Source organism: Heloderma suspectum, chromosome 14 (genome assembly GCF_057233095.1).
Source record: "Heloderma suspectum isolate Gila_16-S chromosome 14, 16-S_ref, whole genome shotgun sequence".
Taxonomy (NCBI): Eukaryota; Metazoa; Chordata; class Lepidosauria; order Squamata; family Helodermatidae; genus Heloderma; species Heloderma suspectum.
In genome coordinates, this window is record NC_139471.1 from 20,316,404 (window position 1) to 20,333,554 (window position 17,151).

Sequence of the window (17,151 nt, forward strand, 5' to 3'; positions counted from 1 at the left end):
TTTCTATACCGCCCAATAGCTGAAGCTGTCTGGGCAGTTCACAAAAGTTAGGGCGGTTCACAATTGTGATGGTTGTGATAATCTTTCTGCCCTTGCTGACTAAATCCACTCTTTGGAAAATAAGGGCTGAACTTGCTTAAGCCGTCGTTAATTGCCCTTTTTCTGCTCGTATACCTTGACCGCTTCCCTTCTTATCTTGCCCCCTCCCTTTTTTCTCCTCTGCCTGCAATGAGGTGCTGTTTTATTTTCTGGCAGCTGAGATAACTATGTATGCTCCTTTTATACCTTGAATAAAGTTTTTATCCTTCTTTTTCACCTTGACTATAAGTCTTAACAGACTGTTTACTGCAACTGCTACCTGCAAATTTATCAAACGACTTCCCAGTATTCTCACAGGTCCTTCTACTGCATTATTATCTACCATAGAGTTCAGTATAGGGCTGCCATATAGCCTGGTAAACATCAAATTTCTGTAACCTACGATAGGTCACTTGTTCGTGTACAGCAAGTGCAGACGGGTGGTTGGTATCTGTATTTTTGCAGGGCAAAGGCCTCCATCTGCCCACCCCACCCCCCGCCTGCCGCCAAGTAATCTATCAGAACCCCCCACTGTCACAACCCTTGATGCCTCTACAGCTGTCTTGTGCTTCTGGGTTACCTCGGAGGGATGTGGAATGCAGACAGCATCCTGGCCAGGTTGCTGGAAGCCAACATGGATTTGTCAAAAACAAGTCCTGCCAGACAAACCTGATCTCATTTTTTGATCAAGTAACCTCCCTTGTAGACTGTGGGAATGCTGTAGACATCATATACCTCGACTTCAGCAAAGCTTTCGACAAAGTGCCCCATGATATCCTGATGAGCAAACTAGCTCAAAATGCCTTCCTCTTCCTCTTCCGCTAGATGAAACAACGATCCGGGGGATCCACAGTTGGCTACAGAATCGGACTCAAAGAGTGCTTATCAACGGGACCTTCTCAAACTGGGGAGAGGTAACGAGTGGGGTACCACAGGGCTCAGTCCTGGGCCCAGTGCTCGTCAACATTTTTATTAATGACATGGAGGCGGAGGTGCAGGGAATGCTGATCAAATTTGCAGATGACACCAAATTGGGCGGGATAGCTAATACCCTGGAAGACAGAAACATAATTCAAAGTGATCTGGATAGACTGGAGCACTGGGCAGAAAACAACAGAATGACATTTAATAGGGATAAATGCCAAGTTCTGCACCTAGGAAAAAGAAACCAAAGGCACAGTTACAAGATGGGGGATATGTGGCTCAACCACACTACAAGCGAGAAGGATCTTGGAATTGTTGTCGATCACAAGCTGAATATGAGCCAACCATGTGATGTGGCTGCAAAAAAGGCAAATGCTATTTTGGGCTGCATTAATAGAAGCATAGCTTCCAAATCCCGGGAAGTACTAGTTCCCCTCTACTCAGCACTGGTTAGGCCTCATCTGGAGTACTGTGTCCAGTTCTGGGCACCACACTTTAAGAAGGATGCAGACAAACTGGAGAGGGTTCAGAAAAGGGCAACAAAAATGATCAGGGGACTGGAAACAAAGCCCTATGAAGAGAGACTGAAAGAACTGGGCATGTTTAGCCTTGAGAAGAGAAGACTGAGGGGAGATAGGATAGCACTCTTCAAGTACTTGAAAGGTTGTCACAGAGAAGAAGGCCAGGATCTCTTCTTGATCATCCCAGAGTGCAGGACACGGAATAATGGGCTCAAGTTACAGGAGGCCAGATTCCGGCTGAACATCAGGAAAAACTTCCTGACTGTAAGAGCAATACGACAATGGAACCAATTACCTGGGGAGGTGGTGGGCTCTCCCACACTGGAGGCCTTCAAGACGAGGCTGGACAACCATTTGTCAGGGAAGCTCTGACTTGGATTCCTGCATTGAGCAGGGGGTTGGACTCGATGGCCTTGTAGGCCCCTTCCAACCCTACTATTCTATGATTCTATGATCTTCAGACTAAGATGCCAGCAAAGTTCTCCTAATCGAGCAGGGCTCTTTGTGTGTTCGAAGCCCGCTTTCCCTCACCACGTGCCCACCAGATGTGCTGGACTACAACTCCTAGTATCCCCAGCCAGCATTGGCCTTGCCAGCTGGGGAGATGGTACTTGTAGTCCAACACACATCAGAAGGGCACCAGGTCAGGGAATCCTGTTGTACCACTTCTCACACAACATGCATAGAGACCTGCAAGATTCTCCATTCTTCATTTTATTTGGAAGATCTTGGATCAGTTCCGATTTAATCCGAGGGGAGGTTGGAAGAACTCACCGCTCTCTACCATCAACCAAACAGGAATAATTTATTTTCCTCCTGAGAGAACTGCTCTTGAAAATACAGTTACATTTGTTAACACATTCCCGCCTTCTGCTGCTTCTCAGCCCAGCAATTTGAGCCAAAAGATCTGATGCCGAGAAAGCCTGATCCGTTTAACAGCTACTGCAAATGTCAACCGGTTTGATTCGAAACACAGAACGGAGGTCGTCTCCCGCACAGAAATCCAGCGAGGCCCAGGCCTCACACCAACCACAGATTGCACAAGTAAGGGGAAGAAACAGCCTTCAACGATGCTGGCACGTGCTGGAATTAGTTGTACCTGAACAGAAAGTAGTTTGCATCCATGGGGTTGTAGTCGATGGCGCGGTTGATTTTCAGCAGGGCTGCCTTCAAGTTTCCCTTCACCGCCTTGTTCACAGCTTGGTCCTTGGATTTCTGAGCCTCTTTTCTCAAATTAGCCAGCATGACCTGTGCTTCACTGTGCTCTGGATCTAACTCAAGGGCGTTGCGGACGTTGAAAAAAGTGAAGGTAGCCTTTGGGGAAGACAACACAAGAACTGTCACTTGTAGAGTTTGGAGATGGCGTGGCCAAGTGGTAAGGATATGGCATTTTGAGCATCTGGCATTGAGGGGTGTACCATCTCTCATCCTGAAGGTACATATATCCATGATGACTAGCAAGGGGCACTGCTAGGCCTGGATCCATAGTGCCCTGTCCCCGAACCTATTTCTCGTGGCTGGCTGGGGAACGCTGGGAGCTGTGGGGCTTTTTTCCTGGATAAATATGCATAGGATTGTGCCCTTCGGGGAAACAAAACCTTTTTCCATTGATTTGAAATGATCTGGGCCAGGGTGCAAATTAATGGAAGAGTTTATTTTGAGATGATTGGGATGAGAAATGAATTGGCTGGCTTTGACTCTGGCAAAATTTAAATAAATCTTAGAAATGATTTCTAAATTTGAATCTATAGATAGAAATTAGCATAAGCAGCTTTTACGCAGATATGTGTCCTACGGGCCCTGAATCTTTTGACCGCCTAGCAATGCCCCTGATGACTAGTAGCCGCTGATAACTTCCATGAATTTTGTCTAATCCCCTTTTACAGTCATCCAGGTTGGTGGCCACGGGCCAACGCCACATCCCTGTGGCAGAGAGTTCTGTTGGTTAATTCTGCCTTGTGTGAAGAAGTACTATGGTTTTCCCAGGAGTAACGTATGGCTGTGAGAGCTGGACTATAAGGAAGGCTGAGCGCCGAAGAACTGATGCTTTCGAACTGTGGTGCTGGAGAAGACTCTTACGAGTCCCCTGGACTGCAAGGAGGTCAAATCAGTCCATCCTAAAGGAAATCGACCCTGAGTGCTCATTGGAAGGACAGATACTGGAGCTGAAGCGCAAATATTTTGGCCACCTAATGCAAAGAGAAAAGTCACTGGAAAGGACCCTAATGCTGGGAAAAGTTGAAGGCAAAAGGAGAAGGGGACGGCAGAGGATGAGATGGCTAGATAGCATCACCGATGCAATGAATATGGACTTGAGCTTGCTCCAGGAGAGAGCGCAGGACAGGAAGGCCTGGCGTGCTGTGGTCCATGGGGTCACGAAGAGTCGGACACGACTGGACGACTGAACAACAACAAATCTACTGCCAATTAACTTCCAGAGTGAAGTGTTAGGGAAGAGAAGATTCTATCCACTTTCTCCACTCCATGCATGATTTTATAGATCTTTGATGTGTCCACCTTTTTGTGAACATGGTGCTTCCATCCTGCCATACAGACAAGAGCACAGGCAAAGGGCTTAACGATACCTGTTCCCTGCAGACCTCTTGCCCGCCTGAGGTAGGCCAAGTGTATGCAGGCCCCCACAGAAGCTGTGCAAGGGAAGGCAGGGTTGATCCCTTGCAATTAAAAATGGGACCAGCTGGCTTTTCACCTTCCCAAAGTATTCATAGAGTCGAGCCCTCAGGACAAAGAGATCGGGGTTCTTCTTCTCCCGAGCGACCTCTTCGTTGACCATCTGAAGACAGTCGTTGTATCTTTTCAGGGCGGCAAGACAGGCAATGCTGGAAAAGGAGAAGAGGTGACAAATCTGAATTAGCATCTGTCAGCTGGGCTTGGACAGCTCTGCAGCAGCCTGGCGGGGAAGCACCAGGGGAAAGGCTCCGATAAGGGGACCTGAGAAGAACAGGAGAAGGCAAACTTGCAGGTGGGGCCAGAGCCTAGCCAGGCCTTGGAAAAGAAGCCACATTGCAGACAGATACTTGGCATAAATGACAGCTTCCCTTCCAATTCAAAGAGCAAGGGCGGGGAACAGAGGGATGAAGCAGATCAGGACTGCAGTGGAAGTAAAGGGGTTAAAGCTGCCCTACCCTCACCAAGGTCCCAATCCGGATTTGGGGAGGGGGGGTGGCATACCTACTGTTTTTGCTTTTATAAAGAAGCATTTGCACAATTGCTAATTGTGTGAACAGCATCACGCTGAGGTTTGGCCTTGAGAAGTTGGCCTCCGTTACAATGGCAACAGGTACCCTTTTCTGCAGTTACCATAGCAATGTGGCCTTCCTGGGTTGATAAAAACCGAGACGTGGGCCTCGGAGGGATTTGAATTGTGTGCTTTTGATTTACGGGGTCCTGAAGAGGAAGAGGAGGAGGAAGAGGAAACATGCAGTGGACTGGGAGTCGGGAGATCTGGGTTCTAGTCCCCACTCAGCCATGGAAGCTCACTGGGTGACTTTAGGCCAGTCACAGACTCTCAGCCCAACCTACCTCGCAGGGTTGTTGTTGTGAGGATAAAATGGAGAGGAAGAGGAGAATAATGTAAGCCGCCTTGGGTTCCTTGAAAGAGGTAAAAAGGCGGGATATAAATGCAATAAATAAATAAACAAACAAACAAACAAACAAAGATCAAGGGGTGTGTGTGTGTGTGTGTTTAATAATCTGCTAGGTGTCAAGAGAGCCCGTGTGGTGTAGTGGCGAGAGTGTTGGACTGGGAGCCGGGAGATCCGGGTTCTAGTCCTCACTCAGCCATGGAAGCTCACTGGGTGACTTTGGGCCAGTCACAGACTCTCAGCCCAACCGACCTCACAGGGTTGTTGTTGTGAGGATAAAATGGAGAGGAGGAAGATAATGTAAGCCGCCTTGGGTTCCTTAAGGAGGAAAAAAGGCAGGATATAAATGTAATAAATAAACACACAAACATCAAATACCTTCTTTTTAAAACCCTTAATCGGTCTACAGCCCTACTTTATTGCAAACGATGGCGTTACAGGTCAAGTGAGATGAAGAACCATCATTCTTTTTACATTCTGGAAAAAAACGCATCATCTTTCTTGTCACAAACCGGCCATTACCTCCTCATGCGATAAAGGGTATTCTGAGGCTGCAGTTCTGAGGCAGATGTAAAGGATTCCAGGGCGTCCAGAAAGATACTCTGCTCATACAGACACTGGCCCTGCAAATTTGAACACATCGCAAACTTCAGGAACAAGCTCTGAGGGAGATGCGAGCCAGGCCCCAACTTGCCCATTCTGCATTTTTTATTTTTTTAATTTACTACTTAAACTTAGACCCCATCTTTCCACCTATTAGGTGCTTGAGGCGGCCTACAAAAAAGCAAGATACAAGTACAACATAAAAACAAATTATCACAGAGTGATGTGGGGTAGCGGTTAGAGTGTTGGATTGGGACTGGGCAGGTTGAAACCCTCCACTCAGCTCTGGAGTTCACTGGGTTCCTTTGGGCTAGTCACCATCTCTGGGCCTAACCTACCTCACAGGGCTGTTGTAAGGATGAAGATGGAGCAGTGCGGCTCTAAGCTCGCTGGAGGAAAGGTGGAATATAAATGTAATAAGTAGGCAAATAAAACCATTTCACAATAAGTAAAAGTATTAGCACATAAAAACCAGGAGCGGATGGAAACAGCAGCAAGCAGGGAAAAGCCAGCAGCAAAGAACGTAAGACTATAAGGAGAGACATGCTGGATCAGACCAAAGGCCTCCATTCTGGCTCACGGTGGCCAACCAGATGCCCCGATGGGAAGCCCACAAGCAGGACATGAGTCCATCTTCCCGCCCATGTTCCCCAGCAACTGGTTTTTATGTGCTAATACTTTTATCCTGGAAGTAATATAGAGCCAACCCTGGACGGCCTTATCCCCCATGAATTTGTATCCTTTTGAAAGCCACCCACGTTTATTTTTATTTATTTATTATTACATTTATATCCCGCCTTTTTTTCCTCCAAGGAACTCAAGGCGGCGTACATAATCCTCCTCCATTTTATCCTCACAACAAGAACCCTGTGAGGTAGGTTGGGATGAGAGTCTGTGACTGGCCCAAAGTCACCCAGTGAGCTTCCATGGCTGAGTGGGGACTAGAACCCGGATCTCCCAACTCCCAGTCCAGCACTCTTGCCACTACAGCACACTGGCTCTCAGTTGGCGGCCATCACTATATTTTCTGGTGGTAAATTCCATAGTTGACTGATGTGCTGTGTGAAGAAGTAAGTCCTTCCTTTTGTCTGTCCTGAATCTCCACACCATTCATCTCCATGGATGGCCCTAAGTTCTAGGGCATCTCCACACCAGTCTCAAATCCTGCATTTAAAACGGGGCTTTCTGCTCCCGTTTTAAATGCAGGATCACGATGCCTCCCTTTTTCACGTGCTTCCTTTCCCCCCTCCCCTTTCCCCCTCCTTCTTCCCGTATCTGAGCCTTCCATTATCTTTCAATTATCTAGCTCCTCTTCTTGCAGCTTTAGCTCTTTTCACGGAGGAAACTGAAGCAGAGCACAACGGGGTAATCTGACAGCTTAGTATCTGCGATCTATTTAAAAACGGAACAAAGGGCATTTAGTGCAGGAGAAGCCCTGAATGATCATGGTGTCACGTAAAGAGCCCACGAACTTCCGTGAAGGAGCAATCTCAATCGCAGGCTAAAAGCTCCATGGGAAGAAAGCCCTAGTGTTACGAGAAAGGGAGAATTACTTTCTGTCTATCCACTTTCTCCACACCATGAATCATTCTATACACCTCTGTTCTCTATCCACCCTCCCACCCTGACACTTCTCACTTTTTTTTTTTTTTTAACTAAACAGTATGGATGGCGGAGAATTCCGCCACGGATTTCAGTGAGGCCAAATGCACTGGCATTCGGCCCCCCGAAATCCGTGGCGGAACAGCCTGCCACCCCCTGCACCCCCGCAGATTCCCCCTAGGATGAAGCTTACCTGGGGCAAATGTTCCGCACGGCAGCAGCTCCAGCGGCGGCTGGTCTTTCGACCGGCTGCCACAGCCGCCATTTGCATCCTGGTCTTTGCGGTGATAGGCTACGTAAGTATTTACATAGCCTATCACAGCAAGCCAAGCAAAAAAAAACAACAACAGCATACGCAAATGGCGGTGGCTATGGCGGCCGCCATTTGCGTTCCCTATTTTTCGCCGTTTTAGCCTACGTAAATATTTACGTAAGCTATTACGGCGGGAAAAAAAGGAACGCAAATAGCGCCCACTACGCTATTTGCGTTCCCCCTTTTTTTTCCACTGTAATAGCCTACGTAAATATTTATGTAGGCTAAAACAGCGAAAAATAGGGAACGCAAATGGCGGCCGCCATAGCTGCCATTTACGTATGCTGTTGCTGTTGTTTTTGCCCAGCTGTGATAGGCTACATAAATTCTTACGTAGCCTATCATGGCAGCCTGGCTGGATTGAAATGGCGGCCGCCATTTGCGTCCGCAGCAGCCCGTCCGCAGCCAGAAGTCCGGTTGTGGACAGCCCTGGCTGGCTGCTCCGCGGAGCTGCCGCGGAGCACAGCTGGCCGGGCAGGATTCCGGGGGGGAGGACCGGATCGCCTCCCCTCCCATTGAGGATTCCAGGGGGAGGGACGGAGCACCCCCCCCCACCGCAAATCAATTCCACAAAAAGGTAAGTGACTTTCGCACATCCCTACTAAACAGCCCAAAATGTTGTTTACCTCTCCGCAGATAACTGGGGAATTACACTTCCCAGAATCCCCCAGGGTTCCGGCTAAACTGGTTTCGTGGGAAAGGGAGATATGCAGAGGGGAGGAGGGAGCGGTGAGTGGCTGGGAAGGCGTGTCATGTCTACACCCGGTTCACCTGCAGGTGAAAAACGAAGGCGAGGCGGGCCCCGACGCTCTCCTTCGTCGGCGACACGCAGTAGGCCTTCCGGAGGTGCATCGTGGCAGACTGGAAGTCGCAGAGCTGGAGGAGAGCTTCTGCCTTCCGCTCGTACAGCTCCACCTGCAGAACAGAATCCACCGGCAGCCCTCAGGAGACGCCCCCTTCCCCTCCGGATGCCGCGCGCAAGCGAAGGGCTGCCTTTGAGTGTTGGGGGGGCCACATCCAGCTCAGTCCTCATTTTTCCAGCACCTCCCATACGAGACTGGGAAAAGCGCGAGGCTCTGCCCCTTACACGGCAGGTGCTTCTCCCAGCCAGGAAGGGAAGAGCTGGAACCACCTCTCTTTTCCCAATGGAGGGGTGCCTCCTCCGTGCAAAGCCGCATGCAGTGCCAGCTTCGGGGACAGTGCACACCGTGGGCCCCGTTCTTCATAGAATCCTAGAAGAGTAGGGCTGGAAGGGGCCTATAAGGCCATCAGGTCCAACCCCCTGCTCAGGGCAGGGATCCAAGTCAGAGCATCCCCGACAGGTGGCTGTCCAGCCTCGTCTTGAACGCCTCCAGTGTGGGAGAGCCCACCACCTCCCTAGGTCATGGGCTCCATTGTCGTATTGCTCTAACAGTCAGGAAGTTTTCCCTGATGTTCAGCCGGGATCTGGCTCCCTGTCACTTGAGCCCGTTATTCCATGTCCTGCGTTCTGGGATGATCGAGAAGTGATCCCGCCTACCTGCAGTTGCTGCAGCCCATTCACCTGCCTGGTCTGTGCAATTGCCCGGAGCGCAAGGTGAGAGGAAGGGCTGCTCTAGTCCCTCTTTCTTGTCACTGCTTAGGGATCAGAGAGGACAAGTGAGGAGGCAGAGCCAGCGAGGAGGAGAGCAGGGTCAGGTCAGGGCCCCCCTGCTACAGCCAGGCCCTTAGCAGGTGCCCAGCCTTGCCTACCCCTGACACTGCATGTCACTGGCGCTGCACTGCACGCAACCCCTGCCTGCATGCCACTTTTGGCCTGGGCATGTCAGGATTCCTTCAGCCCCCACTTTATTTCAACACCGAAAACAAACACAGAGAGAGGCTTCAGTCTACAGCTTTTAATCCATGACTTCACAGGATCATACAGATGCAAATTCTCAGTGACTCTCGGTCTACAAAGGAATGCCTTCAAGGGAATTCAAAAGGAAGTTAAGAGAGTTGCCCGCCGTTTGAAGAGGAAGGCGATCTCACTAGCCTAACTTAAGGGGGGAGGTCCCTCTCTCTCGTGAGGCTTCTGAGCGCAGCTTCTCACGCAAGGCCAATCGGGTAGACCGCCTAAGTTCCGCCCTTGCCTTCTCTCTCTTCGCTCTGCACCTGCGCCTGGCATCTGTTAGATCAGACTCCTCAAACCCCGCCTCTTCCTGTTCGCTGTCTCTCACAGGGGTGTGTGAAGAGGAACCCTCATCCTCAGCCAGCTGGGCATTTGTAACCCAAGAAGCCGGCCCAGTCATGTCTGGACTAGCCTGGGAAAACACCTCTCCCATGTCTGGCGGTTCTCCTTCAGAATCTGAACTGCTATCCCCGCTCCCTGCGCTCAGAAACACCCCTGACAGGGCAGCCCTGGCTTCCGAGGGTCAAACTAGATGTGACTTTAACCACGCAATCCTGAAACATGTTGAGGGCTCTTTGTTCATAACAAGTGGCCAGGGGTGTGTGGGTGTAGAGTGAGCCATATCAGGACTAGGGCACAGCACTGTTTGCCTGCAAAAAATCCCTCCACCCACAGCCTGGTGGGGGCGGAGGGCGGGGAGGGTGTTCCAGTAAGGCAACAATGCAGGGGGGTAAAGAGAGAGAGAAAAACCCAGCCTCCGCAATCCTCTTCCAGATGAGGGGCCTTTCATGGGTGCTTTTCGTGAACAAAGGGAGTCATGTGCCGAGAAAAGTCACGTCCAGCTTCACCCAAAACTCTTTGGTTCAGGAATCAGCCTGCTGACGTCAGACCTGTCCCAATAAAGCCACTGGGGCAGAAGAGGATGTGTGAATTTAACGAACTCCTGAGTTAAGGACATGAATACACACAATTAAAATTGTTTAATATTAAACAGTGCAAATGTTAAACAAAGACATATGCGCTAGGACTGTGCAGGGACCCCCTGATCTGCCTTGGAAGCTGCTTCGGGGCTTCTGAGGCAGGCCCAATGCACTTCGGCCTGATTCGGGGCCCTCTGACCCGCCGCGGCAACTCCCTGTATTTCGAGGAATAGATCCTGCGCAAATGGCGGCCGTCAAGCCGTTAGATAGGCTACATTAATGTTGCGTGCTTGTGTAATGGCCCCAGGCCTGTAACCAAGTCACCTGTACTTTAAGGGGGGCCTAGAGATCCATTATGCTTGGCTTAGGTGCATTATAAGTGCAATTTCCTTGCTGGTGGGCCTCTGAGCATGTGAGATGTCAGAGGTCGATATCGCTGCCTCAGCACATTCCATGCTAGCGAGCTACCATTTATCTTATCAGGGCCTAGGAAGCGCCTGAGGAGTGAGGCTCTGTTTAGGCTATGTTTACAGGTGGCTGTGCTGGGAAAGTTCTGATTGTTTTCCCTCTGAACAAGCGCTGTTAGTCTATGCCGGGAAAGTTGCAGATGAACGCTAATTAACGCTTGCTGCTGTCATGCTGCCTCACTGCTGACATGTATGGTATAAAACCCATCTTACCCCATGGCTATGGGTTCAGAGAAGCTGCCTGATCCAACCATTGGGTATGCCTGTGTGCTGTAAGTACTCAGTAAAATCTCCTTGTAAGCAAACCTGGATCTGGCTTATCATCATCTCGGCACCTTCAAACCTTAGCAGCCCACGGCCGAGGCATACAGCTTGACAGCCACCATTTGCGCAGGATCTATTTGCACAAATACAGGGAGTCGCCAATGGCGACTCCACGGAACAAGAAGACGGCTGCTGGCATGCGTCCTGAGGGCCTAGGCAAGGAGCTGGGGGTTGGGTGGCAGCGCTCTGAAGCACTTGGGAGCAACCCAACCCACCGTCAAGTTCCTTGGTCCTCTTGGTCACACACTCCAAGGTACCAGGCTTCAGGCTCACTACTTTATTAGTTAGCTACCAGGTTCTTTACAAATGCAAATCTTCGGAGACTCTCAGGCTACAAAAGAAAACAGCTACTCCACACAATTACGAATATCAATAGAGGATCCAAGTGGGAATCAGAGACATCGCTGGCAGTTTGAACAAGAACTTGCTGTCCAGAATAACTGAGGGGGGATGCCCCTCCCTTACAGTTGTGCCCTCCTACGTAGGCTATCACGCATAGCCAACCAACTGTCTGAGCTCCGCCTCTAACTCTTCCCTCTTCGCTCTGTGCTGGATTCTAGCATCCTTCAGGTCACACCCCGCACTCTCCTCCTCCTCCGAGACCTGGTTTCTCACGGGGGAGAAAAGGTGGGGAGGGGGGAGGGCTTCAGGTCAAGCTATCTGTGAGCCAAGTTCCTGAGAAGAACACCTATCCATATCTGAGCTCACTAGGGAGGAAACCTCCCCCAGTTCTGGCTGTTCCCATTCTGAGTCTGAGCTGCTAACTATCTCCACACGCTCAGGTTCATTCCTGAGATCCACTTCGTGCTGCTTCATGCCCCCTCCACCTCAGCTTGGAAGCATCACGAAGCAGTCCAAAGTGCTCCGCTTCGGCTCGGAGTTCAGGCTTTGGGCCAAAGCGGCACACAGCCCTAATACGCGCCACAATATACAAATAAAAACTTGAGTACATAAAACCTAAATGTTAGAATGCTAAAATATTGTAGTGATGTAAAAAGACACAAATGACAATGTACCCCCCCAAAAAATGTTTAAACCACAACGTAAAATCCTTAAAAAACTTGCCAACTTCCATCTTCGTCAGTGGCCTACAAGAAACACAATGGCCTAAACTCTAACTGGAAAATCTTTCTTTGGAGAGCCAAATGAATCCACCCATGTCTCTTGAACAAATGTTCATTCCAGGTAAGCAGTTGCTTGAGAATACAGCACTCTGAATAACTTAGCAAAAGCTAAACAATACAGATGGAAAGTGAAAACATTTCTTTCTCGTGGCCTTGAAACTGCTTTAGGCTAGCGGAAGAGAAATATTAAACAATTGCCCACTTTTTAATATTACACCATTTTAATTGTGCCTTAACTTATTCATGTCCCTTAACTCAGGATTTTGTTAACTGCACATATCATTAAGGTACATTTTTGCATTGTTGTTATTACCTCGGGGACAGGTGAATGTCATAGCAGGAAGGCAGTTCCCGCTCCACACCCCGAGTGGTTCTGCTACAGGAACATACAGAGCCTGTATGCTTCGCCCAAGATGTAGACATTTCTGTATAACAGCTGGATTTTATATTTTCAGAAATGGGAGATCAAAGCTTTCTACCTTTCTTCCTCCCAGCAGTCCTAGGGCAAGCTCCAGGTGAAACCTGAAACCGTCCCATCCGCTACAAGAGCTTTGTTTGAATGTCTGCAGACCATTTTTCCTCCCTGATTCCATCTCCAAATTGTGATCATGCAGACACCATGACGTCTGCACCAAATCAGTCTTTTCCCCCACTCCCTTTCCCAATGCCCCAAGCCCCCCAACCTGCATTCTGTAACATCTTGCCTGATTAAAAGATCTCAAAAGCTTTCACATTGTTTGTGCTCTTTTGTTTGGCCTGATAAAAGCATTACACTAATATGAGCGGTGGGTTTTTTCTTATGGCCAACATGGCTACCTTTTATACCTACTGAGCACCCAGCATCAACCCAGCATATGTGATGGTCCTGTGTAAAAGTGGCACAGTTTTGGACTGCAGTCTTTGGCAAAATTGATAAGATACTTGGACAGCAATTGGAGAGAACACTGTGTTCTTACGAGTGTTTGGGGGAAATAATAGGAATTGTTCCTTTAAGCCTTTGGCTGGATTTCTGTTGGTGGTGGCTAGACTGGTTATTGCTCAATTTTGGAAGGACTTCAGAGGAGTCTCATTGGATGCTTGGTGGGCCCAGGCTTGGAAAACTGCCTTAACAGAAAAGCTAACAAATAAGTTACGAATGGCAAAAGGAGGTAGGAAACAAGATACATTTGCTATGGATTGGTATCAATTGATTATGTATGTTGGCAATACTCAGCTTCATGACACTCTGCCTGTAGCATATCGGCCTCTTTGGTTTATGTGAACAATGTATTCTATAATTTTCTGCCTTAACCTTTTATAATTGTTGATATGCCTGGACTATCGCATGTAAGGGGGTGGGGGGTGGGGAAATAGGAAGGAAAGAAAGAAAGAGGAAAAAAGGAAAGGCCCATGTCCATGGCTACTTCCTCTGCCATTTCCCCTGCACCAAAGACCCAAAAATGTACCTTGGGAAAGATGGAGGCAGCAGAGTGCCTCCCTTCCAGCAGAAATGCAACATGGAGCATTAGTTTCCCACCTGGAATTCTGGGACTTGAAAACCCAGCCTGTCCCTGGCAGGAAAAGATGTTCCACCAGGGACAGGAAGTGCCCATCCCGTCTGCTTGCCCCAAGGTAAGTTTTGGGGCCATGGGAAATGGCGGAGGAGGCAGCAGCAAAACTGCACTGTGATAGTGTCCAGCAGCCAGGGGTGGAATTCAGGGTGGGTCTGAACAGTGTACATAGTTACTGCAGTCTCAGTGCTTAGGCTTTTACTTGGTTAAGGTTGATAGAAAACGATAGAAATGTTTAGAAAGTTAAATTGCACTAGTTATTCCATCTGTAAAATAGGCATTTTTATTTCTAGCCCTGCTAGGTTAGAAATGCTCAAGTCCTTGATAATATGCTGCGTATATTCATGCTTTATGTTTTGTGGCTTCATCACGTAAGGGTGATCCAACGGCGTCATTCCATTAGCGCAAGTGACGCTGCGCTAACGGAAACTAGGTTCTGAACTACGTGCAAAAGAAGCACCCAACTATGAAAGCGTGGTTGCGCAAGTGCGTGCGCAGTAGGCTTGTGCAACCGTTGCGCATGTATAATGGGCAACTGCTTCTGCAACGAAAAGATTCAGCAGAGCTCCACTACCGCTATTTGAGTTTGCGGAATGACCCTGTTGGATACTGCCTTACGTCTCTGGCTGAGATCCTGCGCTTGGGTTATTGGTTGGGCGCATATTTCTAAATCTTGTTCCGTGCTTCTGGCATGTTGTACTAGTCTGGATCATGGGGGCTTGATCATGGGGGCCTCATACCATCTCTGGGGGGGCGACCTTCTTCTTGAGTTAGAATTCCACTCCCTGCCAACAGCACTTTGGAATGATGTGTCAAATCCCCTTCATCACGCTCCCTTGGCCCAAGGGGGATGTGTGGGCTGCTTCATGGACCTCTGTTCCGATCAATCGATTCCCATTCCCACTGTCGTACCTTGTTCGGATCCAGGTTCAGGGCTTTGGTAAAGCAGGTGATTGCTTTCTCCCACTCACCCTTGGAGAAGTACTTGTTGCCTTCCCGGCAGCTGAGGGACAAAAGAAAATGGTAGTAGCTAGCACCAGGAACCCGTCCTCCCCTTCTTGGCCAAAAGCATCTTAAGGCACAATCCTATGCATGTTTAGACAGAAAAAAGGCCTATAGTTCACAGCATACCCCAGCCAGCAAGGCTGGCTGAGGCATACTAGGAGTTGTAGGCCTTTTTCCTGTCTAAACATGCATAGAATTGCACCTTTACAGTGCTTGAATAAAACTGCTGATTCACCCATGCATTGTTGAATAACTTCAGAGTTTCTACCAGCCTGTCACAGGTAAGCAACCCGGCACCCTCCAGATGCCTTGGATTACAACTCCCATAAGCCCCAGCCATAATGGGCAATGGTCGGGGATTACGGGAGCTGTAGTCCAAGACATCAGGAGGGCACAAGGCTGCTTACCCTCTTGGCTTTCATGGTTTACAAACCCACTGCAAACCACAGTTTCCGATTCTGGTTTGCCAGCTGACCACAAACCACAATTTGCCAGTTCAGACATCACACCAAACAGATCTTAAGCTTCCTTGATCGCTCAGTGGTTCCATTTGGGCATCATGGTTTGGCATGATGCCCAAATGGAACCACTGAGCGATCATGGCTGTACATGTTTACAGGAAGAAGCCTCGCCTGCTTAGAATAATTTAGCTTAACCATGAAAAGAAAACCATGAACATTTTATGGGGATGGGGGAAACAGAACACTCACTGCTCTTCTATTCTGCTTTGCAGAATGCCTTCAAAAGTCCCCACCTTCTTGGGTTTCTTAATATACTGCAAGGTCGCAGCAGACCCAAAAATGTGACGGAGGGATTTCTGCCGGGCATCCTCAGCCTTTTCTTCGGTGACTGCAGTTGGGAAGAAACCCAGGAGGACTGTTGCCAACTTCACCTCCTGTGGGGGGAAGAACAGCGCTAAGAATGAAGGAAGGAAGCCCTGGAACCACCTTGCAGTGCCAAGGCTGAGCCAGCCCGGTAGCATATGAGTGACAAAAAAACTGGTGTGCCCTCTGAAGTGTGTACAGAGTGCTTTTCCTTGATTTAGTAGCAATAACCACAGCCAACTCCAATGCATCTAAGATTAAGCAGTCTGGGAGAACAGCTCAAATCAGGGGGCTGGAGAGGGCAGCCAGATGCAAAAGAGCCTCCCATGAAAACAACACCAGCTGAAAAGCTAATGCAGGTGGGGATTTTTCCCTAGGCATATGCTATCTTTTTAATAACGATTTTATTGTACCTTTTTTGTGTTACGTTTTTGAATAAACAAATGCACAAAGAACACTACAATTGGGGAAAATGAGAAGGAAAAAAAAACACCTTGAAGAAGGAAGGGTACCAACAACAAAAAGGGATACATTTAAAAAAATGGTTGGGGTAGGGAAGAAGGAAGAAAATAAGATAGTGTGTTTTGTGGATGAACACTTTTCACATTGAAATGTTTTTAGATGATGTTTTTTATGGTGCTTATTTTTATTATTGTGCTGATTGTGGTTAATATTGCTTTGGGTTTTTTTGTTTTATTACTGATGGATTTCTGTATTTCTGCGTGTAAGACTGCTTTTTGTGGTGGGAAGCACCGCATTGGTTAAATTAATAATAATAAAATGGAAAGGCAACCAACAAATGTTTCAATTAAATGAAAAAACTATGATTTTGAAGGTATATTTTTCCATCCATGAGGACTAGAAACTTATCTTGACAATGAATGCTGTGGTTCTTAGGAGGCAGGATTCTACACTCATCCCACAAAAGTGTGATGAACTGAGAGAGCCTTGCTCGTAGGGCACGGGGCAAGACTTCCCACAGACCCTTGCCACTCTCCAGACCCCTCAGTGGTGCACCTAGGACTGGACCTCAGGGCTGGGTTCCAGAGCCCTGCAGCAATGGGGTCCCCCAGAGAGCAGCAGATGCCAAGGGCAGTGCCAAAGAACTCAGCACCTGGGCTGGCAAACTCCCTTTTATTCCCGTAGTCGTCATGGTGCTATGACTCGAGTCTAAAATGTGACACTGCACATGCTCAGAGTATTTCTTTCTTTTAAAAGGGAGGCCAAACTTGTTGTTGTTGTTTTGTTCTAATCTAACGGGCACGTAGAGGCCGTTGTAAAGCGTGAAGCGGTGGTGATGGGGAGAAGAGAACTTAAGTACTGTCCTTCACTTAAAACAGAAAATAAAGATTCCAGTCCTCATGATTCTGAATAAAGGGCTCTATTCAACAGGAACATGAGAAGCTGCTTTACACAAAGTC

At 48.5% G+C, this 17,151-nt stretch overlaps 1 protein-coding gene across 1 annotated transcript in view; it reads right to left on the minus strand.

Moving 5' to 3' along the window:
• TTC16 (tetratricopeptide repeat domain 16) overlaps positions 1 to 17,151 on the minus strand; it is a 28,679-nt gene that overhangs the window by 11,219 nt on the left and 309 nt on the right. Inside the window, exons 2-7 of the mRNA XM_084821205.1 lie at positions 15,617 to 15,801; positions 14,814 to 14,904; positions 8,418 to 8,561; positions 5,651 to 5,751; positions 4,234 to 4,363; positions 2,623 to 2,837 (exon numbers count right to left, since the gene is read on the minus strand). Of these exons, the coding sequence (XP_084677331.1) occupies positions 2,623 to 2,837; positions 4,234 to 4,363; positions 5,651 to 5,751; positions 8,418 to 8,561; positions 14,814 to 14,904; positions 15,617 to 15,801 (866 nt within the window). The remainder of the gene's footprint in view (positions 1 to 2,622; positions 2,838 to 4,233; positions 4,364 to 5,650; positions 5,752 to 8,417; positions 8,562 to 14,813; positions 14,905 to 15,616; positions 15,802 to 17,151) is intronic.